The 12,562-nt window shown below is 39.4% G+C and overlaps 2 protein-coding genes across 7 annotated transcripts in view; one reads left to right on the top strand and one right to left on the bottom strand.

Moving 5' to 3' along the window:
- DCBLD2 (discoidin, CUB and LCCL domain containing 2) overlaps positions 1-10,459 on the top strand; it is an 80,314-nt gene extending 69,855 nt beyond the window's left edge. For both annotated transcript variants that reach the window (XM_034657223.1, XM_002925508.4), the window contains 4 exons: positions 877-970; positions 2,886-2,935; positions 6,283-6,420; positions 7,064-10,459. In XM_034657223.1, the coding sequence (XP_034513114.1) occupies positions 877-970; positions 2,886-2,935; positions 6,283-6,420; positions 7,064-7,533 (752 nt within the window). In that variant the 3' untranslated portion in view covers positions 7,534-10,459. The remainder of the gene's footprint in view (positions 1-876; positions 971-2,885; positions 2,936-6,282; positions 6,421-7,063) is intronic.
- Positions 10,394-12,562, bottom strand: part of ST3GAL6 (ST3 beta-galactoside alpha-2,3-sialyltransferase 6) — a 59,265-nt gene continuing 57,096 nt past the window's right edge. For all 5 annotated transcript variants that reach the window (XM_034657236.1, XM_002925506.4, XM_034657225.1 and 2 more), the window contains one exon: positions 10,394-12,349. In XM_034657236.1, coding sequence (XP_034513127.1) covers positions 12,263-12,349 — 87 coding nt within the window. In that variant the 3' untranslated portion in view covers positions 10,394-12,262. The remainder of the gene's footprint in view (positions 12,350-12,562) is intronic.

Here is a 12,562-nt window from a genome sequence, read left to right as displayed (position 1 = left end):
AAGCATTGTCCTTTTCTGCCCTGTGGATATACATTGTCTTTTTCTTACTTAACACTAGGCTGTTTGTTACCTTTCCATATATATTAACATGTCCCCCATCATGTTGCAATATCGTTTCCAGTTGCTGGATAATATTTTACTATGATGTATTTATTCACTTTCGTTTTTGGTCATTTGGGTTATTTTCCAGTTTTTCACTCTTGCAGATATAGAAACAAACCTCCTTAAAAATGCATCTTTGAATGTTGTCTTAATTTTTTTCTAAGAATAAATTCTAGACATGGAATTGCCAAGTAATCAATTTTTATACATATTGCCCCAAAATGATACAGAAAGTATCCATTTAAAGTCCCATGAGAATAACTTTCCTGATACCCTTTCTAGCAGTTATTCTTTTAAATATTTGCCAATTCAATGAGCAGAAATATCATCTTATTCTTGTTTTAACTTCTGTTTCTGTGATTACTAGTGAAGCTAACATGTTGAATAGTCACTTATGTTTTTTAATTGTAATGCTCATTCACCTCTGCTGATTTTTCTGTGATTGGTTTTGACTTGTGAATTCTGTAATATATAGATTATAATAACCCTTTATCACATATTCAGAAATATATTTTCCAAGTTTTTCATTGGTCTTTCAGTTTGTCTTGGTGATTTAAAAAGCTACTGTGAAAAGTTTTAAGTGTGGACAAAGCTGAAGCAAACAGTGTGACAGACTTTCACATTATCTGTGGAAGCATCTGCCATTACCCACACATGCCCATTCTCATTTCATAAATAACATGTATGGTATTTTCTGAGGTAGAAAAGCTTTGAAGGATGATGTGGGTGACCTTCCTACTTTCCCTTCATGACTCTGCCTTGGCGTGTTTTCAGACGTAGCCTTGGCTGCGGTCCTGGTCCCGGTGCTCGTCATGGTGCTCACCACCCTCATCCTCGTCGTAGTGTGCGCTTGGCACTGGAGAAACAGGTGAGTCCGTAACCAGTTCACGTGGTCGGTCCTAGGAGGGCTGTTTCCAAGTGTGAAATAAAAACTAAATATAGAAAGTGAACTACCATTTGCCTTTTTGAGAAGGGGAAAGTTAAGGTAGTTATTAAATACATCGGTTTCTCCTTTCCATAAAAAATGAGTACGTTCAGTAGCACAGTCAGTTACTGAGTACCTTTATTGTATCGAAATCTGCTTTATGTGCTGGCATATACACATTTATAAGAACCACAGTCTGACACATAATAGGTGCTTAATATTTCCTGAAAGAATAAGACACAACTCCCGTTTCCCAGGTGTTTGGCAGGGTTGATTGAAAAGACACGGAACCATATGGCTTGAGGAGTTCTTTTTGAAGTGCTGGGGAGCACAGATGTGAGAACCATGAGAGTTATCTGAAAGCTTTTCTGCAGGAAAAAGTAATCCTCGTTTCTCAAGGGGAACGTTGGATTTGCCTAGATGGAGGAAGGAAGAGAACAGCCCAGCCTCTGTGCTTGAGCGAAGGCACAGATGTGGAGTGTAGGCAGGGTCATGAGAGCTAACACATGGGCTGGGCACGGGAAAGTTAGGAGCGAGGACTGTGGAGGTGCAGCCTTGGCTTGGGTCAGGGAGGGCTTCGGGGATGGAGGGATTCGGGTTTCATTCTGTAGATGGGGGTGTCACTGAGGAGGGCGAAGCAGACAGGTGATATTATCAGATCATGGAGAGCTGGCTGTCTGCTAAGGAAGGAGGAAGGATCGAGGATGATCGGACGGCTCTGGCTTGTGAAGTTAGACCAGGAGAGGTGTCATGAGTGGAGATGTCAGAGCAAGAGGACAGGTTTGGTGGAGCAAGAGGAGGACGTAATTCGCTCACTCAAATATTTGAGCTCCTGCCTTGTGCTGAGTACTGACCGTGTGCTGGGAGTCCAGGCTGAGCCCCAGAGTTCACGGGCTGGAGGGGATATGGTGCAGAAGACAGGCAGCAATGGTACCACGATACAGGGTGTGCCACGGGAGGAAGCTGAAGAAGGGGGTGGCTCTGGATTGATGGTTTTAGGAAGGCTGCTTGGACAGAGACCCAACAGGTTACTGTGAGGGCGGGGAAAGTGCAGGGCAGAAAGTTCAGGATGCTCTCAGGGAACTGGGTAGAAGCAACAGTAACACTGAGGACAGCAGCAACAGCTCATTCTTATAGAGAACGAAAGCTGATTTTAGGCATTATTGTAACTGCTTTCCATGGTTCAATTCGTTTAATCCTCAAAACAACCTACAAAGCCGGTACTGTTTCACAGAAGAAAATGAGACAGTGCATACGTGACTTGTCTGAGGCCACCTGGTCCACACGCAGCAGAGCAGAGCTCTGCCCCGGATGTGTGGTCAGTCAGGCAGTCGAGTCTCATTCACTGTGGTCAAAGCTCAGAGGGTGAGGATTGGGAGTCAGGTTGTGGGGGAGGCAGGACGCAAGTCTTGAGATTGGTTTGGGCTGGTGCTTAAAGGACCCTATGGAAGTGCAGATGCTCAGGACACAGAGGAAATTCAATGGATTTGCAGAGCTTGTATTTGAAACTGAAACAGACCTAACAGTAACTTTCCCGTAAGAACCCACGTCACCCCTGGGTCTTTGATTAGATTCTTTTTATCTACAAACTTATCCTTTGAGTGGGAAGTACCTTGGGTAACAGAATAACTATCTCAGGAGACAGTTACTTAAAATTTATTGAGAGTCCAAAATTTATGAGTTTCAGCAATGGCGGCTTTGAAAGGCAAGTGAAATAGAGGACCCTGTAGGGTAGGTCAGCAAATGGAAATGTACTCCTGACTAATTATTAACTTTCGTGTTTATCCTGCACCTTGAGAGCTGTCTTACTTGTGAATTCACTCTGTTTGCTAACATGTTTTTTTCTGTATTCTTCCAGAAAGAAAAAAACTGAAGGCACCTATGACTTACCTTACTGGGACCGGGCAGGTAACTAGGCTTTGCAACCCCTTCCACCAGAGGGAAGTCCCACCCCTCCAGGTGGCAGTAGTAAAAGAGGAAAGCTGTTTTCAGGCCCACATAAACTCCCCAGAACTTGTGAGAAAAATGGTATCCCTCTAAATGTTCTGATCATTTTTACTCTCTGTAAAATCTCTTCTAGTTAATAAGTAACAAAACGAAAAGTGAGGATCTCTTATAACATGCACTCTGTTCCTTTTTCCTGGAAAACCTGTGTGGTTTGTCCCACGTATCTGTTTTTCTTGAAGAGACAAGCTTTCTTTGTGACCCTCGTGAACACTGTGTACAAGGATTGTGGTCTTGTAACACAGTGTGTGTTTGTCACTGTGCTGTGGGTCCTTCCCAAGTAGAACCTAGCAGTTTACGAGTCGTGAGGTCTGCCATCTGTGCCGTAATGAGTGGTCATCTTCTGAGTTCCTACTCTGTGTGGCAGATTGCAGCAGGTGACACCGGAGGCCCACTACAGGTCCCCTACTTTCCAGTCTCACTACTGGAACAATAAAAGGCAGAAGAGTTCCCTGCTGTGACCAAGGTAGAAAGAAGCAGTGGTGGGGGAAGATTCTGTGCCGCTAACACCCCAAGGTAGATCTTGGGAAGTATTTTTTCAAAAAAACTTACGAAAAACCACCCTACAACAGACAAACTATTTTATAGCAGTGGTTTGCTTCTGTGCATGCTTTTGATAGCAACTTCTATCATGTTCTGCATTGCACTAGATATTCCATCAAAAAAAAAAAATAAGCTTGAACAACTTAAGGAATTAGAACAAGAACAAACTAAGCCCAAAGCTACCCAGAAGGAAAGAAATAATAAAGATAAGAGAGAAACAAAATGGAGAATGGGAAAATAGAGAAAATCAGTGAAATCAAATGTTAGGTCTTCAAAAAGATCAACAAAATTGACAGACTTTTAGATGGAATAAGAAAAAAGATTGAAACTACTAAAATCAGAAAAGAAAGTTCAGGTGTCACTACTGATTCTACAGAAATAGGATTATGAGAGTATTATGAACAATCATGTGCCAAGAAATTGAAAACCTAGATGACATGGACAAATTTCCAGAAATATAAAACCTAACATGACTAAATTACAAAGAAACAGAAGATCTGAATTGACCTGTAACTACCAAAGAGATTGAGTCAATAATCAAAAATCTCTCAAAAAAGAAAAATCGTACCAAACATTTAAATGAGAATTAAGCCTTAAAGATGCCACACACACACAAAAAAAACAAAAAACTGTTAACACCAGTAACTGAGCCAAGTAAGTAACAGGATACAAAGTCAACACACTAACATCAGTTGCATTTCTGTACATGAACAGTGAACAATCTGAAAAGGAAATTATAAAAAGAGTTTCACTTACAATTGCATCAAAAAGAATAAAATACTTAGGAGTTCATTTAACCAAGGAGGTAAAAGACCTGTACAATGTAAACTATAAACATTGCTAAAGAAATTTTAAAAGACATAAATGAAAACACACCCTCTGTTTGTGGATTGAAAACTTAATATTGTTAACATGCCAGTACTACCCAATGTAATCTACAGACTCAATAGTAATCCCTATCAAAACTCCTATCATATTTTTTGTACAAATAGAAAAATCCATTCTAATTTTAAGGGACTCCACATAGCCAAGACAGTCTTGGAAAAGAAGAATAAAGCTAGAAGATTTCACATATCCTGGTTTCAAAATTTACTACAAAGTTACAGGAATCAAAGCAGTGTGGTATTGGCATAAATGCACACCAGTGGAATGGAGAGCCCAGAGAGAAATGCTCATAAATATGAACAGATGATTTTTGGAAGGGTGCCAGGAGCATTGGGAAAATGACAGTCTCTTCAATAAATGGTGCTGGGCACATCGCATGGCCACGTGTAAAAGAATGAAGTTGGTCTCCTACTTAACACCCTTTTTTTTTTTTAAGATTTTTATTTATTTGACAGCCAGCGCGAGAGAGGGAACACAAGCAGGGGGAGTGGGAGAGGAAGAAGCAGGCTTCCAGCGGAGGAGGCCGATGTGGGGCTCGATCCCAGAGCACCGGGATCACTAAACAGTAAAACTTATAGAAAAAAAAAAAAAACACAGGACAAAAACTTGATGACAGTGGACTTGGCAATGACTTCTTAGCTATGACAGCAAATGCACAAATAACAAAAGAAATAAAAGAGATTAGACTTCATGGAAATTTAAAATTTTTGTGCGTCAGAATATACTATCCACAGAGTAAAAAGGCAACCCACAGAATGGGAGAAAGTATTTGTAAATCATGTATCTGCTAAAGGATTGATATCCAGAATATAGAGTGAACTTCTAAAACACAACAAAGGAAAAACAATTCACAAATGGACAAAGGACTTGAAAAGACTTTTCTCCAAAGAATATATACAAATGGCCAATAAGCACATGAAAATATGCTCATTATCACTAATCTTTAGGGAAATGAAAACTGTGAGATAACACCTCACACCCATGAGGTGTCTCCTATCAAAAAAAATTGAAAACAGTAAGAGTTGATGAGGATGTGGAGAAATTAGAATGCTTGTGTCCTGTTGGTGGGACCGTAAAATGGCTCGGGTGCCGTGGAAAACACTGGTGGTTACTGATAAATTAAAAATAATTACCGTATGACCGAGCAGTTCACCCAACAGAATTAAAAGCAGGGTCTCAAAGAGCTATTTGTGCATCTGTTTTCATAGCAAAGTTATTCACAGCTGTTAAAACCTGAAAGCCACCCAAGAGACCATCAGCTGATGAATGAAAAAGCAAAATGTGTTGTATATGTGCAGTGGAATATTAACCTTAAAAAGGAAAGATTTTCCATAATATGCTACAAGATGGATGAACCTTGAGGGCATTATGTTAGGTGAAATAAGCCAGTCACAAAAAGACAAATACCGTATGATTCCACTTAGATGAAGTACTTAGAGGAGTCAAAATCGTAAAAACAGAAAGTAGAGTGGTGGTTGCCATTGGTGGGGGGCTGAAGAATAGGGAGTTACTGTCTCATGGGGATAGAGTTTTAGTTCTACAAGATGTAAAGTTAGGGAGATAGATGGTAGTGATAGTTGCACAGCAGTGTGAATGAGTTTTAAACCACCTGACCTACACTTAAAAATGCTTAAGCTCGTAAATTTTATGTAATGTGTATTTTACCACAATGAAAAAAAGAAGAGATTGAACATAGAGTCTAGTTTGTATAGACGTGTTACAGAAATGGCTTACCTGCAACAGGATTTCTCCCGTAAACAATGTCGTCATTTCAGACCTGGGTTTTTATTTAATGGTCTTTCTTGCTTACAATCACCATGAAGGTTGGTGGAAAGGAATGAAGCAGTTTCTCCCTGCCAAATCAGTGGAACACGAGGAAACCCCCGTTCGCTACAGCAGCAGTGAAGTTAATCACCTGAGTCCAAGAGAAGTCCCCACGATGCTGCAGACGGACTCTGCAGGTAACCGCGTGCAGCCCTCGCCACGGGTACAGGACGCTGCTGCCCTTACCTGCAAAGCGCTTTGGGATTTATAGTGTCTTTTATCTTTTTCATATGTTTTCTTGAGGTAGAACTACTTTTTAAAAGGATTACCTTGAGAGAGTCATTTCTGCACCTTAGATGTTCTCCAAAAAATAGGAGCATGCATTTCTGAAAGCTCTGGGCATTCTGTTTACCTGGAGTTTTATTTGAGTGTTAAGAGTAGGAAAGCCATAGTGAGCCTTACAGTATTCATCCTATTAATTTAGTACGTATTTATTGTTAAACATTGTCCTATTTGAAAATACCATTCTAATAATGGAATAGGGTCCCCCCTCCGCAGTGGTATACTGTTTATAAATCTGAACAGCATATACAAACATTCTTTGTAAAATTTCATGAATGAGGCTCTGTGGCATATTAACTTCTTATGAGATACAAGATAACATGTTTAATTTTTTTCAGTTGGTTCTGGTGGAGAAATCCATAGGTCCATATTGATAGGAACAAAAGTGTCATAAAGAAATGTTTGTTTTTGGTGTCAGGCCACAGCTGCCACCCTAAATTGTCTGATCCCTGTATGGATGAGGTGACTTTCCTGTTGCTTGTTCTGTGTTATCCACAGAGTATGCACAACCACTTGTGGGGGGAATTGTTGGCACCCTTCATCAGAGATCCACCTTTAAACCAGAAGAAGGGAAAGAAGCAAGTTACGCTGACCTAGATCCTTACAACTCCCCGGTGCAAGAAGTTTACCATGCCTATGCTGAACCACTGCCAATTACTGGGCCCGAATACGCCACCCCAATCGTCATGGATATGTCCGGGCACCCCACAGCTTCAGTTGGTCTGCCCTCGACGTCCACTTTCAAAGCTACAGGGAACCAGCCTCCCCCAGCAGTGGGAGCCTACAACACTCTCCTCTCCAGGACTGACAGCTGCTCCTCTGCCCGTGCCCAGTACGACACCCCAAAAGGTGGGAAGCCAGGTGCAAGTGCCCCAGACGAACTGGTGTACCAGGTGCCTCAGTGCACCCAGGAGGCTTCAGGAGCCGGGAGGGATGGTGAATGTGATGTTTTTAAAGAAATTCTTTGAAGGTGATGCTGTTTGTTATAAAGCATCGTTTTAAAGCACATGGCCTTTTTTGTGTGGTAGTGGTAGTGAAATAGAGAATGTATTACGTATCTGTCACAGATGTGGTGGGGGAAAATGTGATGACCGAGGTACAGGGAACTACTAATCTTGCCATATTGCTTTAAAAGTGTTACTGTGGCAGTTACGGCTTGCCTGTTAAATTTCAAACATCCTGTTTGTTACTACTGTAAAACACTATTTTTTACTACAGAAGAAGCTCCCTACTATGCACTTCAAAGAAATTAAAAATCACTGAGAGTATTTATTACCAATGCTGCAGGTACATTGATGGACTCGAGGTGGCTCTGTACGCCTGACTGGCAATAATGCATGGTACTGTTGTTGAAATGTCTATTGGCTTGAAATGTTGCTATCTTTGTGAAAGGTGGGTACTATCATGAGTTCGCTCTCTTCTATCCCTATATTCCTTACGGATTTTTTTTCAAGAATTAGTGACTTAATCATTGTTTTGATTGCAGTCATACACTTAGCTTTCCTTAGGAAGATCTATAGGTGGGAAACTGACTTGTCAACGGCGGGGTCGTTGATTTTCCACTTTTTGACACTCTTAAGAGCTTTAACACTTCACGGTACATGACCTGTTTCCTCCCTGCTTGTTCTGTCTGGGTCCAGCCCCATTCTTGTGTTTATAAACTGTTTTGAATTTTTTTTAGTGAGTGATGCTTGCTTCATCATGAATCCTCTGATTTTAAAAAGCTCTAACAGAGATTCTCTCCCTGTCCCCAGCTTTATTTGCAACGGGATTGGTCTTCCCAAGTTGTGAGAACTTGTGAGGGCATCTGAGTGAACATTATAAACAGGACCCCTTCTGTTTACCACAGTGAAAGCCAGAATCATTCCTCAGAATGATTTATTTATCCTCAGATAAATTACCTTTAAAAGGGGGGGGGTTTGCCCTCTTTAATGTATAGAGATATTTCTCTGAAGTTATTTTTGGTCAAAAAGTATATTTAATTATCCACAGTAAAATAAAGAAATATAAAGCCAACGTGAACTCCTCCGCTCTGCGCGAGCATGCCTGCTCTGTCGTGGGAGTTCTGACAGTCCTTTATCGCATGCCTAGGGAACAGATGTTCTAGCATCCTAGCAGGTGAATATTGACATCTCGTTTTTGATACTTCCAGGCAACTTCTTTGTCACCGTTTGCCCAGAACTAGTTTTAGATGGGTGGAATAAAAATCATCTGTAATTGATTAGCCCACAGTGTAAGAATCTTCAAAAATTCTTTGGCAAGATGAGAAGCTGGCCCTGTGATTAAAACATATAATTTCCCATCAGGTTCTAGCCATTTCTTTTGGCCTGTGCCCCCAGACTGTTCCCAGAATTTGCTAGATGTGAGAAAAGACAGTGTTCATTTTGCTTGCTTCCATGGGCGTATCAGTGTTCTAAAGCATTGCTTCAAAACCAGAATTATTTCTGCAGCCTCTCTGGCCTCTCGTATGATGATTTTTGTTGGTGTTATCTTCATTTGCTTTTGCTTTTACAAACTTTAAGGCATAATTTTATTCATTGAAAAAATATATTGTTTCAAAATATTTGAAACAGAAAGCACAGATGGTGAACTTTTATTAAGACATGAATGTGTAAAGCACATGTATTAATGCAGTCACCCCCTTTCAGGTGGGAAGAGTAAACCAATTTATTTTTTTATTCATCGTCAGTACACAGTGAATATACTTCTCCAATCACATGCCTGTTTTAGAAGCTTTAAGAGAAACGATCTCATTTTCCCAAAGATGCTTGTTTTTAATTTTGTGCACGTAACTTCCCATGGAACTTTTCTTTTGAGGCGCAAAGTTTCTTCTTAAATGATGCATGTTTTTGCCACTCTGTGGTCCTTGACCTACCAATGATTTTTACAAAATATTTTTATTGCTTTTGTATATTTTACTTTCCAAATGAGAGCTGAGCCTGATACAAAGGGTTATTCTGATTTTGTACTTTTAGTTCGTTTTCATAGTAGAGTTTTGTTTGGGGTTTTATCTGTCTGATGCAGCTGTGGAGACAATCAACTGAAAATGTGAATTTTTTTTTTTTTTTTTTTTTTTTTTTTTTTTACAAAATTCCCTTGAATTTTTATTCTTTGCTTGAAACGTGTTAAAGACTTAAGTCACTCTGGTTTATTGATTTTTTTTTTCCTGTTAACACAATTATAAAAATCAAATCAGACAGTGGTACAGCAAGTATGGCCCTTACAGGTTTTCATAAAGTCATGCCGACTTCACTGTTACATGATCTTAGGAACCAGCACAGTTAAAGATATTGTGAATGCTGATTTATATTTTATTAAAAGCTGTAACATTAAATAGATCCTATTGTATGTGCAGGGTCTAGTCCAGTAATTTAAATTCATGTTTCACTATTTGCACTTTGCATTGAACAATGGGTTTATCCGCTGATGAAATGGTTTGTGTAGAGAACTTATATAGTAATTGAAACTATAGTGTCATGTGTACTCTTGCCCTCCCCTGCCCCAGCAGAAAATGCATTCATCTAAAATTCTGTGGAAGGTGAGAAAGCTTGAACTTCTTTGCCTTGGCCCCACATTGGCACCTGGAGAGCAGAAGGGCTACAGAAACACCAGGTCAGAGGACAGAACTAACAGGTTGTGGGACAAAAACTTTTCAAACCCTTTTAAGAGAAATCAGTTAAGCTCTACCTTTAAAAAAACAAAACAAAACTGCCTTTTAGCTCTGCTTTTCTGTTATGAACTTGAAGTCCCTAAACTGCAAAATCTAGTAAGAGTTGGATGGTTATTAAAATACTTCTTAGTTCAACTGTGGCACCAATTCTTATTTACTCCAATTTGTGACTAGGTGTTTTTTTTTTTTTTTTTTTTTTTTTTTGGCACTGGGAAAGGTGGAAACAAAACATATATTGAAACACATATTAGAAATAAAAATGGCTTGAGGGTCAGTGATATTCTCCCAGAATGTACTTTTCTTACCTCGGCATGTACTGTAGTCACTCAGTATTTGTATATGTTGCTAGAATTTAGAATGTATAAATAGTGAGATTTTAATGTGTTCATGTGTTTTTAATAAATTGTATATATGTGTCTTGCTGAGAATTTCCTTTGGCTTATATAAAATCACGCTGAAGTTTGCAGCCTTTTCTCATACTACACAAAATGCCCACTTCCTCAATTTTAGCATCAGTCTGAAATTGTACTGCCATTATTCTAGACCTTACAGTAACATTTGAAAATGCTACCGGTGGTTTTTTACTTTTACTACAGCCAGGACCATTCGTTTTTGAAGCCTAAAATAGTTCACAAACTGCACTTCAGCAGCCAGGCTGCAAACTCCGGCTGTGTGGTATGAGGGAAAGGTCACACAAACACCCGTCTTCTGCACCTGAGTTCTTAGAGGAATCCAGTGAAACCATGGTACTCCGCAAGTATGCTGGTGCTCACAGAGTCTGTATTTACTGTCTAGATCTGCTTAAATCAACCAGGAGTTTTCTCCCCCCTTATACTGAGTTTGACATACTCTCTTTAGAGAGGCAGGTGGGTTTCCGGTAACACCAGCAGCGTCTCCTAGTGATGATTATTGTTCAAAGGATAACAATCCGTTCAACTCTTACCTCTTCTGCAAACTTTTAATTCCATCCCTCTTGTAATTCTCTTCTCTTCCTTTTTCCCTCCCCGTAGCCATTGGCTGTATCAAACGAGAAGGGAGACTAGCTCACATTTGTTCGAAGGGTTGTTTTTGACTTGTTTGCATCCAGAAGGACTCTTCCCTGATGCACCCTAGGTAGCCAGGTAAGCCTTCCCTTTGAAGATGAGATTTTTTCATCGAAGTTCCATTTAAATCCAAAAACGGCTTGAGGAGTCTCAAGGATTCATCTTCATTTTTCCTAATTTAATTCAAATAGTAAACTTCCAAATTTTAATATATTAAGCCAGGCAAAAAAAAATTAAGAATTTTCTCCTTGAGCTTGCCTAGCTCCGCTTCTTTGTATGAGCTTTAAAATAATGCAGTCACCAGAGTTTAGAAATTGCATTCCTGTGTTATTTACTCATCCAGAATTTCATGTTTAGCCTATGTCCCTCACCTTAAAAACACCACCTGCCTTCTACCAGATTATTCATTATAATCATGGTTTACTTATTTAATTGCAGGACAAAAACCTAATGAAACTAGTATAATCTTAGCTTTCCATAACCGTATCTACTGCTGTGTTCAGGGCTGCTTTAAGATTCAAATCCGTTTCCTCAAGTACAACAAAAAGGAACTAAACAGTCATCTAGCTACATGCCTAAAGTGGTTCCGGTTTGCCGTATCAAGGCACAACCACAGGGCCATTCCCTACCCATTTACAGTAGCCAAATGTTGTGTTCAAAATTTGTGGTAAACTAAAGCCCCTTATTAGGAAGTCTCATCCCCTCAAAAGTCTATAAAAAGATGTTTAAAAACACTTCGTTAAACTAGCTTGTTTTAAAAACAATGCAATCAAAATTTCTTTCCCTGATATCTTAACTAAGCATATCTTGGTTTTTATAAATTAAATATATTCACAGAAATTAAGCTGGTGGTTATGAATCACCAGGCAGCAACAGACTTAATATACACAATTTTTTGACAAGTGCATCCAACATATGTAAAAATAAACTAAAAATTGCCATATAAAAATAAAACTAATAGCTTCATCTTCTGAGTCTGTACAGTCAATCTTCAGTCAAGTTGATTACAAAGTTTTTTTCTATAATGTCCTTCAAAAAGAGCTGCTCCGCTGTCACATTGTGATATGCATTCTAGAGAAGAAAAGGAAAATAAAATCACTATCCCAGTCTCAAAATCTTAACAGCAACAAACAGTGGGATACACTGTATCTAAAAAGCTTGTGAATAAACAAGTCATAAGTGTACAGGTAGACTTAACTTTCGTTACTTTTTTTTTTTTTTTTTTTGCTCATTCTTTTGCCAGAGTGTTCCCTAAAGCCGGCTGTTTCCACTTAAACCCTCACA

This window comes from Ailuropoda melanoleuca, chromosome 1, assembly GCF_002007445.2.
Source record: "Ailuropoda melanoleuca isolate Jingjing chromosome 1, ASM200744v2, whole genome shotgun sequence".
NCBI classification, from domain to species: Eukaryota; Metazoa; Chordata; class Mammalia; order Carnivora; family Ursidae; genus Ailuropoda; species Ailuropoda melanoleuca.
This window is presented reverse-complemented; position numbering and strand designations above follow the sequence as displayed.